We start from the raw sequence: 19,640 nt of genomic DNA, 5'->3' as shown, positions 1-19,640 counted from the left end.
GGGTATCGAGAGGGACTGGGGCACTTGACGAAATGTGTGGTCAGCGGTTACTATTTTTGATTATTTCCGATTTTGAACTGAAGGGAAATCAAGCATTTTTTATAGTCCCAGTTTCTATCTTAAAAAATGCGTCTTCTTACTCATAACATGCTAAAGTCGCACGTAAAGGGCGTCAAAAATGGATTTCCACTTGCGATAGAGGTACAATGATGTTTTTTTGGGGTTGTCATTAGATGATCCACGTGCATTTTTAGTTTAAGTTATAAGTAAGTATTGAACTTTTCTGGCACTATTTATCACTCATCTAAAATCGGATATGAATCAGATGTTTTTTTCACAGGGTTCTAGTATCAAATCTAATTTCTGATATTTATCAGATTTTATACCCTTAGAACTGCATGTTGAACCTAGATTATTGCATCTCATGACTTGATAATATCAGATAATATCACAAGATTTACACATAGAATGTCCATCTAATTACTGATATATATCAGATACTATAACTTTAGAACTGCTGTGTTGAACCTTGATTATTGTATCTCACGACTCACATTAGACTCGTTCTACAAACATGACAGTCACAGTAGATTTTGTAGTAGAATATGCGATAATATTGAGGGTTCCAGCAGAGAGGGCAAAGGAATCTTTAAAGATATCTAGTAGATTCTAATAAGATAATCTCTGATAATATCACAATATTGAGGGGTCCAGCAGAGAGGGAAGGAGGGTAGCCTGAGTATCAGGTGATTTTATTTTTCAAAAGTCATAGAGGAAAAATAAAAGTACGCCTGACACAAATACTAGAAGCAACGCCTGCCACCCCTTTTCAGGCCACTGTCAAAATACGTCGGCTGTAAATTTTCCAATGACTGGCATGGTGCCACAATCAAATGCCCAAATCAAATTATAAACAGCATTTATGTAAAACAAAACTACATTGGTGTTATATGCAAGGGTAATAATTTTAGTAGGGACGAACCCCGGTTTGCTAAATGATTTGAAATACAAAGATTTACAGAGATTTACGATTTAAGTATATGACTGCAGATCCACACATCACTAACTTACAACAGGATATTCACATCACCAATTTACTACAGGCTTTTTTATCTAAATAGACAAGCCGCTGCTTGAACACAAATGCCATTATTTGATAAGCTCACAAGATCAATAACTCGCGGGAAGTGCCGCAAACAATCCCAAGCATTCTTCCTGCTCTCACAGACAAATTTCTCAAATATTTGGTGCCTGGTCTGTCTAAAAATTTTATAGCTACTACTAATGATGTCCATAGTATTAAGCAGCTTCTATGACATCCAGCGCCTTTGATATAACTAGTAGATCTTCCCTTTAAAAAACGATACCAATGAGAAATAAACACACGCAATGAACGGCCTGGGCAAACATTTGAACATCTAACCTAAGTATCAGGTGGAATTGTTCCAAAGAAAATGAAGAGAGGAAAAAATATATTTTTTAAATGTTATAGAAAACGATTTTTCTGATTCTGCTAACACAAGGTCAAAAGCCCTTTTGGAGTCCGCCATTACTCTGAGAACGAGCAGTCGGCGGGACAGGGTACTATATATAGCTGAACCAATCAGCGCGTCCCATTCGAGTGGCCTTCGTTTTTTTTTTTTACCAATCTGGAGCCATGCTGGAATCCGGCATGAGAACATGCGATTTGAACAGTACTTGTATCAGGCCTTTATCTTGTTTCTCGACGGCGCGATAGGAACATAGGAGGGCCTGATACTCAGGTCAGAAGGATGGTTTCTACATAGACATCTAGTAATTTCTAATAATATAATCTTCAATAGTATCACTATATCGAGAGTCCATCAGATGGAAGGGGGTATCTAAATAGACATCTAGTAAATTATTATAAGATTATCTCTGAAAATATCACAATATCGAGGGAAGAGGAGAGGAGAGAAAAGAGGTCTAACCACTATCTAATAGCATGTAATTAGAGGAAAACAATGATAATATCCTAATCTCAATATCAAATATCAGTGCTAATGTTGGATAACGCACTTCTCGTGCATCTCTACTATCCAAACATTTGTTGTTATTTAACTCTAATGTTTTAAGGCACAAGATGTTCAAGTCTGTGAAGTAGATTTCAACCCAGAGTTTATCAGCCGTATGATTCCAAAGTTGGAGTGGGAGGCACTGGTTCAGGCTGCACAACAAGTGAGTATTTGACTCTTCATCCTCGGAAACCTGTAACCGAGGTGCAGGGTTTTTGAAAGCTGGCAACACATGTAGCCCAGAATGTACAGTATAAAGTCGATTACAGAGGTTGTATGAGCGAACCTAAGCTTGTCGTCAATAGTCTTGTTGAAATAAATATTCTTATTTCAAATATAATAAAACAGTTTTTAGAAGGTGCACAAATTATCTTTACTAACCTCTACTGCTGCCCAATCCAAATTCTTCCTGTCTCCTCTTGTAAATAATATAGACAAGGTTGCAAACTTTGACAACCAATCGTTTTAAAATCCAGCCTTGCATGGCAAATTAAACCTAGCAGAATTATGATACAAGTATTTTATTTGTGTCGTCGTTTTGTTGTTATTTGTAGATTGGCCATGGCCAAGACTTGCCTACTCAGCTGGCAGAGGGCTATGAATCAGACAATGATTTCCTTAAAAAAGCTCATCATGTCCTTTTAGAGGTGAGTATTGGTGACTTGCCCTAAGAAGTCACGTGACTTTTGTGTGGCAAATTCAGGTCAAAATGATCAAGAAATGGAATGCAATATTCATGCTCAAAAAAAATAAAGCCTTCCTGACAAAGAAACTTTCTGATTTATTGATAAGTGCTGAATAAGTTGCTTTTTGTTATTGTTATTTTGCTGCTAAAAGTGCCTGCAAGTTTGTCAGCCAAAAAGTCACATGATTTCTAGATTCAAAGTCCCAATCAATACTAAAAGCAATAAAAATTATTACAAACACATGCCCCCCCCTCTTAACCGACTACCAATTTATCGCCTTTCTAGATTGTTAACACACATAGTATATAACATCAGCATGAATTATTGTGTCTGTAAAGAATGAAGTACCCTGCTAGCAGAGCTTTCTTCCTGTTTGTTTCTATCAGTTCACTTATCCATTTCTAGCCTGCTAGCCAGCTGTCTGGAAATTTCGGGGTTCCTGTGGCAAGGAAAAGGGAAAAGGAGAGCCGGCAGCAAGACCCCATGTTTCTGCGTGTGCTCTGTTCGCTGACGAACGGAGCACGCTGATTGGCTAATTTCGACAGGTCAAGTCTGCTATAGAGTCTCTGCTCTTTAGGGATTTTACCAACTGGCTTTGGTAAAAGCTTTATTTATTACCAAGTATTTGTAAGCAACATGAGCTTCAAGTCTGTCGGTGAAAGTCCAAAAAATTTAGTCATTTGTTCCCCCTTTGGGTTGATATGTGACAAGATCATGGAGGCAGAAAGCCTCGGAAATAAGTCTTAAATTAGAGAATGACTCCTTCGCCAAAGAGCAAATTATATTTGCTTCAACTGAAGAAGTGTATTACTTAGAGCATCCGAGTTTAGATCAGCGCTGAAGCGACCTCTCCATTCTGAAATCTAAGTGCAATTGTGGTTTATGAGACGACCTTGATGTGCCTTAATATTTCTTGATATTTGAAGTTAAATGAGGATTTCTTTCAGGTGCTGGCTTTCGCGAAGGAAGACCATTATTTTTTGTCGAATAATAACTTGGAACTTTAGAATTCCTTATTTCATTAGGAATCCCACCTTCCAAATTCGACTGAACTCGTTAACTTGCGTGGGGAGTGTGCTTATAATTGCTGTTTTTGTTGGTGTTATTTTACATTCTTTCCATTTGTAAATACGCTCTATTTGTAACGTGCGAGTATTTCTTAAATTCACAGGTTTATGGGTCAAGCGAGTATTTTGATTGGCCCCTTGTTGCATGTTGGCCATTTTGTTTACTTTTTGGACGGCTGTGATTGGTTCGATTTGACAGCTCCTGACACTTTCATTTGACAAGGGAGGCCAAGCGTGAAGAGGGCGGACATGCAAAAACAGAGGTTTTTGCTGCCGGCTCTCCTTTCTCCTTTCTCCCTTTCACAGGAATCCCGAATCTCTTGAGAGCCGGCTAGCAGGCTAATCCATGTCGCTGGTCTTTCGCATTTTCGTTTGTTTGTGTCTGCAGGAGAAACCCGCAGGGCTCTTTTGTTCTTCCCCCACAGGGCCTTTCTGTTCTTCCCCCAGAGGCCTTTGTGTTCTTTCTCCACAGGGCCCTTTTGTTCCTCCCCCACAGGGCCTTTGTGTTTCTCCACCGCAGGGCTTTCATGTTTTTTCGCCACTGGGTTTTTTGTGTTTAGTTGCCACAGGGCCTTTGTGTTCCTCCGCCACAGGGCCTTTGTGTTTTTTCCCTTTGTGTTCCTTCGCCACAGGCCTTTGTGTTCCTCTGCCACAGGCCTTTGTGTTCCTCTGCCTCAGGGCCTTTGTGTTTTTTCCCTTTGTGTTCCTTCGCCACAGGCCTTTGTGTTCCTCTGCCACAGGGCCTTTTTGTTTCTCCGCCATAGGGCTTTTGTGTCCCCCACTAAGACCTCTGTGCGCCTTGATGGATTATCCATGCCTCGAGGCTGAACTTGAGAACTCGTGTACCTGAACATGGCTCAGTAGCTACAGGGCCTATGCCTCCTTGCTCGTCCTGACTGGCATGGCTTCAAGGTATTCCTTGAAGCCATGCCAGTCTAACAAGCGGCACAAAATTTACTTCTTACCCATGAACAATGACTTGGCTACGAATTCCTAGAATTCCTTTTATCGCATCTCGGAACGCTTCCGTTCGTATTGAATAGAGTAAGGGATTGATAAGCGAGCTAAAAACTACGACCGCTGAAGAGACTGCTTTAAGCAATGGGACTTGTTCCTCAGCTATTCTTATGCCAAAGAAAAATAAATATGTCAAAAAGTGGGTGACGGTTATAAGAGCAAATGCCATGTTCGCGTTGCTTCTAGGCTGTTCAGTACCCATAGACAAGTGATCTGCAGCAATTTGGCGTCGGTGCTTTTTACTCTCGCGCCAGACAACGAAGCAGCAGATAAGGCACGTTAGAATGCAAGTGATCCCAAAGTTCCTAGAAATGTTAGAAGAAGGAACGAAGGCGTCAAAGATAGCAAAGCCAATCGCTACAACCCACGCCATGATGACGGCCAAGCACACGCGTCCATCCGTTACAATAACAGGGTACCTAAACGTATTCTTCATGGCGATGAGCCGATCAATGTTCAATAGAGTAATGTGGTACAAGGAACTGAATGCCATTATCTTCGACACTGCCTGAGTAGCAGTTGAAGGGCATTGCAAAGGGTTCAAGTAGAGCGTCATATTAGTGTTCACCGCTAGCGGTTGAGCGATCAGTCCCGTCATAAGATCAGTGACTGCCAAACATCCCAGCATTAGGTTGGCCCTGCTACGTAGCGGTCGCACCTTCACGAGCGCTATGACAACTAATAAGTTAAAGAGGATGGTGAATGGAAAGGTGACGCTATTGACTAGAGCTCGTGTTAGTGCAACTGTTTTAATTGTCTCAGAGTCCACCGTAAGTTGCCATGTTTCTACCGGAAGCCAAGAGCAGCTCAGCACGCTGTGACCTGTCTCGCCTGATGAGCTGTTGTTAGCCATTGCTGTTATTTGGATCTGTGAAGATTTAAAAGATTTAAAAAATTAAGATTAAGCGGAACCTTCACAAAATGGATGACCGTCTCCTTACAACTGACACTTACAAAAAAGTCCCTGAAATTCCCTTGTCAACTCTATAAATAAAGCCTTTATCAAGCGAACAACTTCATACAACGGATAACTATCCTCGGCCCCAAATGTGTTCGTTTTGGAGGTACCACTGTATAACAGACACGTTTCTCGCTCCGAAGGGTGCCCGATATATGGAGGTCCCAAGTGCGGACTTGTTTGGAGTGGCGCGAGGGATTGTGGAATCTAGAAAAATAGTCCAATATTTGGCATCAATTTTATTCACACGGTTTTACAATCACTCGCGCCATAGGCCATAGGACCCAGTACTCCCAGAACAACTTCAATAAGATTCAATGCCGGAAAAAAAAAACTAATTTTAAAACATACAAGCGTTGCGTATGCAGGGCGTTAGAACTTTTTGTTGTTCCAAAGACTTCACATCCTTTTTGTGGATTATCAAATAGGAAAAAAAACCCTTTCTTTGTAGTTCTTTGTCTTACATTGGTTTGTTATTTTGCCTCTAAAATTGTTTTCTCTGTTATTATTTTTCAATTAAATCCCTTACACTGACTAAAGTATAGACGGTATATAAGTCGTTACGTTTACACAAGCCGATTCGTCCACCCCAGTTTATTTAAGTAGTCAGTCGCCAGAGTGATTTCTTCCACATCTATTTTTTTGCAAAAATGTAGCCTCATCGCATATGCGATTTATATAAAGATGAATATATGCGCTGTATGAGTTGTTCTGATACTTGGGATATCACAGCTTATTCGGTACTCGTGATAGTGCTCAACACAAACCTGTTTCCTCTCCGAAGATCATTCAAACTATTATACATGCATCCTTATCCGGACAGCGTAGAAAATATTACCCCTTTCTGTGAAAATAACAATCTTTTTAGATACCACTAAGGTGTTTCTAAACAAATATAATTGGATGAGGGGAAGAAAATTTTTTTTATCAAAAGCGTTTATTGCACTTCAGTGGGTGTAATGTTCATCGAACTTTATAGAACTGTAACCTTGTGTTGAAGTGGTATGTTAGTCGCTGAGAGTGCCGCTACCACAAGGTTTATTGCACTACCAGTGCTTTTAGTTAGTCCGGATGTTTCAGATTATCGAAACTCGAAGGGACGATCTCATCAAATATAAAAAAAACTCCTCTCCTTTTCCGTGCTTTATTTTAACGAAATACCCAGTAGAAAACTACGCTTCCCAAAGCTCATAAATACCAAAAAGTTACACGCTAATGCAATGATTGCGCGCATCAAATGATTATATTGGATATATCGCTTGATTAGCAAACACTAGCACTGAACGCCAGATTTTGAAACATTTTGAGTCTAAATGAAATTAATATTGCAAAAACAACCGTAAAGTATCTAGATTTTATGTCCCTAAATTAATTAGTTATCTCAAGTATCTATCTAGATTGCTTATTATTCGATAGGAGGAATAAATACGATTTTCGTGATGATATCGATCGGAGATTATTGCTTTCGAACAGCTGACTACGGATTGCAAATAAGGAGACGAGAAAAGTTGAAAATAATAAGATGAAGTTTGAAGAAAGTTCAACTCACCATTAACCAAACGGGCGAATGAAGTCACGCCAATTGAGGCGGGTTTGCTTCTGAAAACCGAATGAGGCAAATGAAGGGTAACTCTTTACTTTACGGGATTTACCATGAAAGAAAAGACTTCCTCTGCTTTGTGACTCTTTTCGAATGATTGGAAGATAGTTTGGATGTAGCTCTTTGCTTTACGAGATTTACCATGAAAGAAAAGACTTCCCCTGCTTTGTGACTCTTTTCGAATGATGGGAAGATATTTTGGTTATGTTTTCATTTAATTTTCTGTTTTTTTTTTTTTAACATTTGAAATGTATCCTGGTATGAGGGCGTGATTAATAGACGAGGATATTACATAATATTATATTATCTAATACTCTAAGAAGAAAGTGTGTGCCATCTCTCACGGAGGAAAGGAGTAACTAGAAAACTCAAGAACCCCACGAATGACAAACCCTAGCTAAAAGGGGGTACCGGGAATGGTTTCTACTTTGAAATGATAGAGAAGCTGCAATTCAATGATTTTTCTTAGCGAGAGAAAGCACTCACAAACGCGCCATTTTCGAGCTCGCCACAGAGACCCAAAAAGTATTTCTAACTCACAGCCAAAAGCACCATTGACGTCCAGAACTTCGTGGTTTTCAAACAAATCACAATTAATGTTTAGGCGAAAAAAAAAATAAAGCACAATGTTGACAGGATATCACCTTTTGAAGACTTTTGTTTGCGTCTTGCACGACACGACGTAAACCACCAAGCGCGCGAGGTTTTAAAACTGCCACAATAATATCGATTAAATACTTAAATATTAGATTTAACTATAGAATAAAAACTGATTCTAAACCACTTTCAACTTCCATTTGTTGTTAGATTCAGTTCTGATATCCTGTCGGTCCATGTTTTCTGCGTAAATATTGACAAAGCAAATCTCAAGCTTAGTCGATCATAAGTAAGCTTATAAGTACAGTCACATACCTTCATCACCAAAAATACTACCAAAAATCAAGACCGGGCCGATAAAGCAAGGATTCGTGCTTTTCGATGCCCATACAAACGTGTTGAAAAAAACTTTGATTGCATTTGACTTGAATGTCGGCGTGCGAACTCCCATGAATTTCCCTATGAACACAGGGCCCCCAATAAGAAAATGTGAAGGAAATATTTTGGGCGTAGTTTTAGCGTAGCATAAAAGGATTGCTACCGATATATTTATTACAAATCAAATGCAGCGATCGAGTCGATCAGGTTGTATGTAGACGTTGGCTGCATTTGATTTGTAATAAATATATCGGTAGCAATCCTGTCACATTGGTTTCTTTATTTCCAATATGATAATGTCTTTTTATGAATTATAAACGTGAATGTTTCACGGGTACCCACTAGTCGGCAAAATCTGTGGACACAATTATCAGAATACGAAATCCCAGTACAAATAACTATCGAAATTTGATACATCAACATCTCTTGTAGTTCGCGAAAAAAAATAATCAGAAAATATTGAAATGTCCCTATAATTAAAAGTAGGTACTGGTGAATCGCGAAGCTTACGCCCAGTGCGTATGCAAATTAGATTTTGTGGCGTCAGAAAAAGAGTACTTTCGCTCTTTACTCCATTCATTCTCTTATCGCTTGCGGGGACTTTGTCTTAAATACCGGAATCCAGAAGAATAGTCCAATCTTTGTTATTAATTTTATTCATAACACGGTTTCACAATCTATTCCGCCAGGCCATAGGACCCAGTACTCCCAGTACAACTTAAATAAGATTTAATGCATTTTTTTTTACGTTCGGAGCATACTATACTGCCCTTGGTAACTTTGTTATTGATGTTTTGAATTAGCATCCCTCAAAAGTTTATCTTGTTATTGTAAGGATCATTTATAAGGTAAGTCTGGCCGAAAAAAAAAACTAATTTCAAAACAGATAAGTGTTGCGTGCGCCCGGCGTTAGAACATTTTGTATTCCCAAAGACTGCACATCCTTTTTGTGGATTATCAAATAAGAAAAAATTCTTTATTTGTAGTTCATTGTCTTACACATTAGTTTCTAATAAAGCTTTTTAAAATTATTATCTCTGTTATTATTTTTCAAATAAATCCCTCCGGACAGTGTAGAAAATTTTACTCCTTTCTGTGACAACAACAATTTTTTTTTTTAGATACCCCTACTGTGTTTTTAATGAAATCTTCATCAAAAGCGATTACTGCACTTCAGTGGGTGTAATGTTCGTTGAGTACAGAACTGTAACCTTGTGTTGAAGTTGTATGTTAGTCGCTGAGAGTGCCGCTACCACAAGGTTCATTGCACTACCAGTGCTTTTAGTTAGTCCGGATGTTTCAGATTATCGAAACTCGAAGGGACGATCTCATCAAATATAAAAAAAACTCCTCCCCTTTTCCGTGCTTTATTTTAACGAAATACCAAGTAGAAAACTACGCTTCCCAAAGCTCATAAATACCTAAAAGTTACACGCTAATGCAATCATTGCGCGCATCAAATGATGATATGGGATATATCGCTTGATTAGCAAACACTAGCACTGAACGCCAGATTTTGAAACATTTTGAGTCTAAATGAAATTAATATTGCAAAAACACCCGTAAAGTATCTAGATTTTATGTCCCTAAATTAAAAAGTTATTTCAAGTATCTATCTAGATTCATTCGGTTTTCACAAGCAAACCCGCCTCAATTGGCGCGACTTCATTCGCCCGTTTGGTTAATGGTGAGTTGAACTTTCTTCAAACTTCATCTTATTATTTTCAACTTTTTTCGTCTCCTTATTGCAATCCGTAGTCAGCTGTTCGAAAGCAGCAATCTCCGATCGACATCATCACGAAAATCGTATTTATTTCTCCTATCGAATTATAAGTAGGCAAGTGAGGGTAGCTCTTTGCTTTACGGGATTTACCATGAAAGAAAAGACTTCCTCTGCGACTCTTTTCGAATGATGGGAAGATAGTTTGGATGTAGCTCTTTGCTTTACGGGATTTACCATGAAAGAAAAGACTTCCTCTGCTTTGTGACTCTTTTCGAATGATTGGAAAACATTTTGGTTATGTTTTCATTTATGTTATGATTTTTTAAAATAATATTTCAAATGTATCCTGGATGAGGGCGTGATTAATAAACGAAAATATTACATAATAAGTCAATAATCGGCAAAATCGGTTGTTACGATTATCAGAATACGAATTCCCAGTACAAATAACTATCAAAATAATGATACATCAACATCTATTCTTTTAAATTGCGAAAATAAGGAAAAATATTGAATTGGCTATAAAATTAAAAGTAGGTACTGGTGAATCGCGAAGCTTACTCCCAGAGCGTATGCAAATTAGATTTTGTGACGTCAGAATAAGAGTACTTTCGCTCTTTACTCCATTCATTCTGTTATCGCTTGCGGGGAATTCTGGCTTATATCTCGAGAAATAAGACTCGTGATGGCATCAATTCAACCTTAAATGACATTTCAGAGAAATAAAATTCAATTAGTATCAAAATGACGGCGTTCAATCATTTCAATCAAAATCGCTAGGTGATTTCAAGTTTTTTTTGATAGCGCACTCGACCGCTATCTTGGATTTCACTCGTAACAGAATGGAAGACCGTGTGATGTTCCGAACGATGGACAACGTAGTGCGATACTTGAAGCATATATCAATATTGCCTCTGGCAGACTCAACAACGATCCAACCTCCCTCCTTGTTAAATCTCTTTATTTGTAACAAATGACACACATTAATCCTATATCTTCTAGCCTTTTAGCGAGTTATTTTTGGATAAAGGGGCCATGGAAACGAGGCTGGGAAAAGCTCGTACACCGACATTCGTACACCTGATCTTTAGTAGGTTTTCCATCTGAAAACATTCCTTATCTTCCAAATAGTATAACGCGCAGAAACATTTATATGACAGATACAGTGTAGACGGTATAATGGTCGTTTCGTAGCAGAAGTGTTTTATATAAAAATAAATATATATGATATATGAGTTGTTGTAGTATTTGAAAGATCACGGATTTTTCCGTACTCGTTGTTAACAAACACGCTATAAAATTAGTGATTTGTTTGACATTTGTTTTTTTATCTTGGGGTTTTCTTTTTATCTACAACAATACCATGTTTATGCATGCACGCTTTATTCATTAACAATGGTTGTTCTTATTTGTTGTTGTTTTTTTTAATCAAATTCGTGCACTTGAATTCCCATTGATGGATTCATTGCGATGCCTTCGCATTAGTATCTTGCTCTCTGAAGACTATTTTAAATACCAGTACTTTGAACTCCAAAGACCCTCCAGATGACTATATGGTCATCCTTAGCCGGATGGGGGAAAATATTATCATTATCATATCTGAGAAAACAACAATCTTTTTAGATACCTCTGTTTTTTTTAAGAATTCTTATATGATGAGGGGGAGAAAACATGTTTATCAAGGACGTCAGGCCCGTAGCCATGATTTTGAGTGTGGGGTTTCATTTACCTATTTAGCGGACCATTTTTCTATTAGGTAGCTTGTCCTAGCTCGCAGTTGTACTCAATTTTCCTTCATCAGAGCGGACCTTCCAGTCGAGTGGGGGTACGGGCCTGGGCGTTCATTGTGCTTAATTGGGCTTATGTAGTCTTGCATTGAAACGGTATGTCAGTACTGAAAGCGGCCGCTACTACAAGGTTAATTGCACTACCTGTGTTTTTTTAGCGTACAGATGTTTCATATTTATATCGAAACTTGAAGAGACAATCTCATCAAATATCACAAACATGGCACCTTTTCCGCCTCTCACACCAGCTCCACAAGTGATTATCATTTCAACACGAGACACTGTATGCGGTTGCAGCAACTGTCCCCCAGTGTTTATCTCATCGTTGTAAACCTTTTTACTTTCAACATCACCTTTGATGTGTTCATTTTTGTTCAGTATTCTGTATATACACTTATGTTAAATAAGGTTGCACTCTGAAAATACATGCATCGTAACCCACAGTGGTTCATGGCTATCAAATAAATAAGCAAATAATAGGTGTATCTTTTGTACATAAGAGAATAACAAGAAAATATTTGCATTCTAGAGTTGGCTTACAGAGCATTTGATTCTAAATTGTAGGTGGAGGTCCAAGAAGGCCAGCTAATCTGCCCAGAGACGGGAAGAAAGTTTCCAGTCACTAATGGCATTCCTAATATGCTTCTAAATGATGATGAAGTATAACATGCACTTCAACATAGGATCTATGAAAGAGTATATAGACTACAAAACAGTATACCAGAATAGTGGTGTTTTTATAACCATTTCAAACACCATTACCAAATTCTAAATGGGTTACAAGAGATGGAGGCTATGAACTTTTGTTTCATAGCAGCTGAAAAGTTTTAGAAGTACTAAATAAACTTTCTATTGCCTTTTATCGGTTTAGAGATCCCTCAAGGCACTCGCCATCACCCCTCTCTGATCTTAAAACCCAATAAAAGCCTATAGCTTGTTTATTAAACAACTACTACTAATACGATCAACAGAGTTGCAAATGCCAAGATCAAGCGACCTGTTGCATTGTAAATCAGGCCATCCAGGCATTTTGTGAAAATAAAATGCAGTAAAAGAGATTGGTAGGTGCATTTCACTTAGAGAAATGCTCATTTATGAAAGCATCTTTTACACATATCAATTTACTTTGGCAGCCCAAAGGGGGGTTTAAACTCCCCAAACCCTCCCCCTAGATTTCTTAAAAATAAACAACAAAGTAAGGCTGCTGTTCACTCTACTTATTATTACACTTTGTAGTATATAATGGGAATCTTAAGAAATTGTTTACTTTTTTAAGAGGAAATAAAGCTACTGTATGTTCTCAGTAAAATATAAACTTGATTAGTTTTTACCCATAGTTACTGTAAATTACAATTCAAGATTCCTTATATGCAAGGTAGTTTTAGAAGAATCATAACATGTAGGGACTTGAAACACTTTTGGAGGTGTTTTGAACATTTTCACGTTTATATGCTAAGTGCTAGGACTATCACGTTAATGACCCGTGGGACTTGGAGTGTTATATGATTAACTTACTTAGTTAAAATAGAACCTTTTTTCATTGGCCAATTTAAGTCTATAGGGACCATTCAAACTAATAAATGCATAAGGCAAAGATTGAATGGCCATGGAAACACAAATGTGAGTAGAAACTAGTTAAAATTACTTAGACTTTGTGTTTATTTCAGCGACTTATCATGTATTTGTATTTAATTTCAGTTCGACTATAATTTATATTAAAGTACGAAAAATCCAGAATGGTCTTCTTAAGTGTTGGCTCCAGTTGCGATAGGGCGATATATGAGGTATTCAAAAAGGGATGGGTGATATACAAGAAGGGGTGTGTGGTTTTCAACAAGGAATGAGTGGCATGCAAAAAAAATGGGTGATACACAAAAAGAGATGGGTGGTATACAAGGAGGGAAGGGTGATATACAAAAGCATTATTGGTATACAAGAACACATTGGTGGTATGACAGAAGGAATGGGTAGTTTAGCAAGAGGGGTTGAGTGTTACACATGAAAGGATGGGTGGTATTAAATTTGTTTTAAATAAATGTCACCTTGGATTTTTCAATATTTTTCCCTTACAACAACTAATTTTACAACAACAATAGCTCATGCTTCTGCTAACTGCTCAAAACCCCCTTTATAGTAACTTAATAATGTTTTTGGCATCCTTTCTAACCCTTTCATTTGCTTTGTCAAGGGAATCTGAGAGACAATCTAGCTGTCCAAGTTGTCTAGTTTGCTCATTTTGTATTCCTAGAGCCATAGACTTCATGTCCTGCAGAATCTGTGTCATTTCTGCTGCTTCTCTGTCACTGACTGTTTTCAAACCTTTACTGGAACTGGAAGCTTTGTTGAGCTCTGAAGAATAAGATGATTACCAATGTTACAGGTTATGTTACAAATAAATAATAACTACAGATGAAGTAAGGTTTTTTAAACTACTAGCTGATCTAGATATACCAATGAAATTATGTTGTTTTATTTATAAATCAGTCTTAAAAGTTTTCAGAACCAAATCCTCTTGGTTCTGAAAACTGGTTAATAAAACTGTGATTCGTCCATGCTTATGGACTATCATGGAATGACATGGTGGCCATGCTTATGGACTATCGTGAAATGACATAGTGGCCATGCTTATGGACTAACTATTGTGAAATGACATGGTGGCCACGCTTATGGACTATCATGAAATGACATGGTGAGATGATTTGACGGTGCTCGAAGTCTTACCAAGGAATTCTCCATCCCTACTTAATTTCATAGACGACACCAATCAATATGCAGTTATTAATAATATGAAACTTAATCCATTTAAGTGTAAGACCATGGATGTAGACTTTCTAAAGTATCGTAGTTGTGTGTGGCGGCCTGTGGTTATCGGGTCCATGGCGGTGGAATGCGTCAAATCGTTTAAGTTACTCGGTATTCATATATCCGACGATTTGAAGTGGACCAGCCACATCGATTACGTCATCAAGAAAGCGAATAAAAGAATACGCGATTAGAATACTGAAAAGATCAGGTGTGCATGTAAGAGACATTGTCGAGGTATACTGCACCCTTATTCGCTCAATCTTAGAGTATGGTGCCCCAGTATATTCTAACCTCACTGAATTTCTCTCTAATGCTATTGAGAGAATTCAACAACAAGCACTTAAGATCATCTTTCCCGGGGTACCATACTCCGATTGCCTGATGAAGGCCGGCATTAGATCTCTAAAGGACAGAAGAGCCGAACTCTGTGAAGAGTTCATGAGAAGCTTACGTAGGGACAATCCATTACATCAGATTGCCTCATCGAGAACCACAAAGCCACTACACCAATATAATTTAAGAGCAGATAGAAAGATTGTACCCGCCCTTTGCAACACTAACAGGCTGGCGGACTTTGTCACTGTTAAATTTGTGGAATTTCTCCGAGTCATGTAATTATTTGTATTTTATGTAAGTTAGTATTTATATTCCGTGTGCGCAGACACCCGTATTTCAGATTAATCTGCAAGTGGTACAATAAACTACCTGCCTGCCTGCCTGCCTGCCTGCCTGCCTGCCTGCCTGCCTGCCTGCCTGCCTGCCTGCCTGCCTGCCTGCCTGCCTGCCTGCCTGCCTGCCTGCCTGCCTGCCTGCCTGCCTGCCTGCCTGCCTGCCTGCCTGCCTGCCTGCCTGCCTGCCTGCCTGCCTGCCTGCTATCATGAAATGGCATGTTGGCCATGCTTATGGACTAACTATCGTGAAATGACATGGTGAAATGACATAGTGGCCATGCTTATGGACTAACTATCATGAAATGACATGATGGCCATGCTTATGGACTAACTATCGTGAAATGACATGGTGGCCATGCTTATGGACTAACTATCATGAAATGACATGGTGGCCATGCTTATGGACTATCATGAAATGACATGGTGGCCATGCTTATGGACTAACTGTTATGAAATGACATGGTGGCCATGCTTATGGACTAACTATCATGAAATGACATGGTGGCCATGCTTATGGAATAACTATCATGAAATGACATGGTGGCCATGCTTATGGACCAACTATCATGAAATAACATGGTGGCCTTGGTTATGGACTAACTATCATAAAATGACATGGTGGCCATGCTTATGGAATAACTATCGTGAAATGACATGGTGGCCATGCTTATGGACTAACTATCATGAAATGACATGGTGGCCATGCTTATGGACTAACTATCATGAAATGACATGGTGGCCATGCTTATGGACTAACTATCATGAAATGACATAGTGGCCATGCGTATGGACTAACTATCATGAAATGACATGGTGGCCATGCTTTTGGAATAACTATCGTGAAATGACATGGTGGCCATGCTTATGGACTATCATGAAATGACATGGTGGCCATGCTTATGGAATAACTATCGTGAAATGACATGGTGGCCATGCTTATGGAATAACTATCGTGAAATGACATGGTGGCCATGCTTATGGACTAACTATCATGAAATGACATGGTGGCCATGCTTATGGACTAACTATCATGAAATGACATAGTGGCCATGCTTATGGACTAACTATCATGAAATGACATAGTGGCCATGCTTATGAACTAACTATCGTGAAATGACATGGTGGCCATGCTTAAGGACTAACTATCATGAAATGACATGGTGGCCATGCTTATGGACTAACTATCGTGGAATGACATGGTGGCCATGCTTTTGGACTAACTATCATGAAATGACATGGTGGCCATGCTTTTGGAATAACTATCGTGAAATGACATGGTGGCCATGCTTATGGACTATCATGAAATGACATGGTGGCCATGCTTATGGACTAACTGTTATGAAATGACATGGTGGCCATGCTTATGGACTAACTATCATGAAATGACATGGTGGCCATGCTTATGGACTAACTATCATGAAATGACATGGTGGCCATGCTTATGGACTAACTATCATGAAATAACATGGTGGCCTTGGTTATGGACTAACTATCATGAAATGACATGGTGGCCATGCTTATGGAATAACTATCGTGAAATGACATGGTGGCCATGCTTATGGACTAACTATCATGAAATAACATGGTGGCCTTGGTTATGGACTAACTATCATGAAATGACATGGTGGCCATGCTTATGGAATAACTATCGTGAAATGACATGGTGGCCATGCTTATGGACTAACTATCATGAAATGACATGGTGGCCATGCTTATGGACTAACTATCATGAAATGACATGGTGGCCATGCTTATGGACTAACTATCATGAAATGACATAGTGGCCATGCGTATGGACTAACTATCATGAAATGACATGGTGAAATGACATAGTGGCCATGCTTATGGACTAACTATCATGAAATGACATAGTGGCCATGCTTATGAACTAACTATCGTGAAATAACATGGTGGCCATGCTTAAGGACTAACTATCATGAAATGACATGGTGGCCATGCTTATGGACTAACTATCTTGGAATGACATGGTGGCCATGCTTTTGGAATAACTATCATGAAATGACATGGTGGCCATGCTTTTGAAATAACTATCGTGAAATGACATGGTGGCCATGCTTATGGACTAACTATCGTGAAATGACATGGTGGCCATGCTTATGGACTAACTATCATGAAATGAGATGGTGGCCTTGGGTATGGACTAACTATCATGAAATGACATTGTGGCCATGCTTTTGAAATAACTATCGTGAAATGACATGGTGGCCATGCTTATGGACTAACTATCGTGAAATGACATGGTGGCCATGCTTATGGACTAACTATCATGAAATGAAATGGTGGCCTTGGGTATGGACTAACTATCATGAAATGACATTGTGACCATGCTTTTGGAATAACTATCGTGAAATGACATGGTAATCATGCTTTTGGAATAACTATCGTGAAATGACATGGTGGCCATGTACTAACTATCATGAAATGACATGGTGGCCATGCTTATGGACTAACTATCGTGAAATGACATGGTGGCCTTGGTTATGGACTAACTATCGTGAAATGACATGGTGGCCATGGACTAACTATCATGAAATGGCATGTTGGCCATGCTTATGGACTAACTATCGTGAAATGACATTGTGGCCATGCTTATGGACTAACTATCATGAAATGACATGGTGGCCATGGTTATGGACTAACTACCGTGAAATGACATGGTCGCCATGGTTATGGACTAACTACCGTGAAATGACATGGTCGCCATGGTAGCAGACTGTGTTGCATTAAAAAATCCATGAAAAATTCTAAAACTATGGCATTTGACTCACACAAGCTTATTTAGCTGTTATGGATGCATAAGAAGTTGTTAGTATTATAGACAGGCTTTATCTAGTGACATCTTATACTCACCATCAACTTGTAGACTATTTGTTAATTCATCATCACTCCTATGTCTGTTTAATGCCTTTGACACTCCCTCAGGTGGATCCTCAAATATCATCTTTGAACCAATAGCCACTTCTAACCTACTAAGTAGCTGAACAAGTCTTGCTGACATGATAATAACATGACAGTCTGGTTGACCAATGGATGCCCTGTTAATGGTCATCTCCCAGGGTGTATGTATAACGATTTCATTCACTCTCTTCAATTCGAATTCGAAGATCGCTTGCCTTTCTGCATTAAAGATCTCTAATTTGTGGTTGGAGAGAACTGCTGCTCCTGGCTCTTTTTTAGATTTTCTACCATTGGCATAGATTATAGGGAACTCTGTCTTTGCAATATCATCAGTAGTTTCAGGTACATTGATATAAATATTAGGGGTTTCTAGGTTCCACTGGTTAACCCAAGCTCCTAAGCTGTGGATTAGAGTTTCTGCTACTCCCAAATCATTGTGCAGCTTGTTCATTGTTTGGCAAGCATGGTCAATTTGCTTTCCTTGTCTTTCAATTGCTCTTGCTGAAGTAGAGAGGACAGTCGCAGAGTCATTGAGAAGGTTTAGAAGCTCTTGTCCACCTGGTGACACTGAAGGATTACTGGGACTTTCACTTGATCTGAAAGTGACAGAAACATAGAATAAGTACAATATGGAATCTTCAAACAGTCAACTCCAGGTGTAACAGTAGATCTACAACACAGGTGGCAGGGCGCTAGATCTTTGTACATTATTTTTCTGCATACATGCTGATTTTTGCAACTGTTGCATCCTTGAGAGGATGTGAGAAAGCATAAAAAGCAGTCATGAACATGACACAACACTGGCAAAAAAATGTGTACAAGAGAACATGCACATGCAGGCATCTTGTTGCTGTTCTGTGGATCTTAATCACAAAGCTGGGGGTTACTCTACAATATGAAATATGCTGAAATATACCCCTATTAGAGACGTACTTAAGGGCAGGATAAACTACAAGACAACCTTTACAAGCGACATGCCAAATCATCACACAACAACCACAACAAAATGTCTACTCACGTTGAGAAAAGAGCCTCTTTCCAAAAATGTTCAAGTACATTAAAGGTATTTGTTCTACTTTGAAGTGAAGAGAACCAGTGTTTCTTGTCCTTGGTGCGAACTGTCAAAGCTGAATAAAATACGGTCGTCGTTTCTTTCTTGATTTCAAGGAACTCTCCAAAATAGACTTTGAAGTTTATTCGGTTACTCGCTTCCGATTCCTCCGTAAAGCAAATGAATCGGGGATTAATGAAAAGACTACCATATACCCACACTCGTTTGGTTTCCACATAATAGGAAGCTTTCCATTCCCTAACTTTAGCCATTTTTACAAAAAAAAAAAAAAAACAAGCTATGACAAAATCTTACCGATGTCAACAGAAAACTGCGCTTTTGGGG

General features: G+C 38.8%; 3 protein-coding genes across 5 annotated transcripts; 1 reads left to right on the top strand and 2 right to left on the bottom strand.

Moving 5' to 3' along the window:
* The first annotated feature begins 20 nt into the window (after nt 1-20).
* LOC5521699 (multifunctional methyltransferase subunit TRM112-like protein) lies at nt 21-13,583 on the top strand. Of its 2 annotated transcripts, none has more exons than XM_001641527.2 (4): nt 21-201; nt 2,098-2,199; nt 2,591-2,683; nt 12,414-13,583. In XM_001641527.2, exons 1-4 carry the CDS (start codon nt 127-129, stop codon nt 12,513-12,515), a joined length of 372 nt encoding a protein of 123 aa, XP_001641577.1. In that variant the 5' UTR covers nt 21-126; the 3' UTR covers nt 12,516-13,583. The 2 variants fall into 2 exon arrangements, with proteins under 2 accessions (XP_001641577.1, XP_032222900.1); XM_032367009.2 differs by lacking the exon at nt 12,414-13,583 and adding an exon at nt 3,128-6,466 and having other exon boundaries at nt 36-201.
* LOC116604515 (histamine H2 receptor-like) lies at nt 3,843-8,407 on the bottom strand. 2 transcript variants are annotated; one of them, XM_032367008.2, is made up of 2 exons: nt 8,277-8,407; nt 3,843-5,674 (listed from the first exon to the last, which is right to left on the bottom strand). In XM_032367008.2, the coding sequence occupies exons 1-2, from the start codon at nt 8,280-8,282 to the stop codon at nt 4,751-4,753; spliced, it is 930 nt and encodes a 309-aa protein (XP_032222899.1). In that variant the 5' UTR covers nt 8,283-8,407; the 3' UTR covers nt 3,843-4,750. The 2 variants fall into 2 exon arrangements, with proteins under 2 accessions (XP_032222899.1, XP_048579208.1); XM_048723251.1 differs by lacking the exon at nt 8,277-8,407 and adding an exon at nt 7,314-7,551.
* Nucleotides 12,908-19,616, bottom strand: LOC5521799 (synaptosomal-associated protein 47). Its single transcript, XM_032367007.2, has 3 exons — nt 19,263-19,616; nt 18,197-18,840; nt 12,908-14,198 (listed from the first exon to the last, which is right to left on the bottom strand). The coding sequence occupies exons 1-3, from the start codon at nt 19,565-19,567 to the stop codon at nt 13,978-13,980; spliced, it is 1,170 nt and encodes a 389-aa protein (XP_032222898.1). The 5' UTR covers nt 19,568-19,616; the 3' UTR covers nt 12,908-13,977.
* Nucleotides 19,617-19,640: the final 24 nt, after the last annotated feature.

Source organism: Nematostella vectensis, chromosome 2, assembly GCF_932526225.1.
Source record: "Nematostella vectensis chromosome 2, jaNemVect1.1, whole genome shotgun sequence".
Taxonomy (NCBI): Eukaryota; Metazoa; Cnidaria; class Anthozoa; order Actiniaria; family Edwardsiidae; genus Nematostella; species Nematostella vectensis.
Note: the sequence above shows the minus strand (reverse complement) of the source record. Positions and strands in the feature narration are given on the sequence as shown.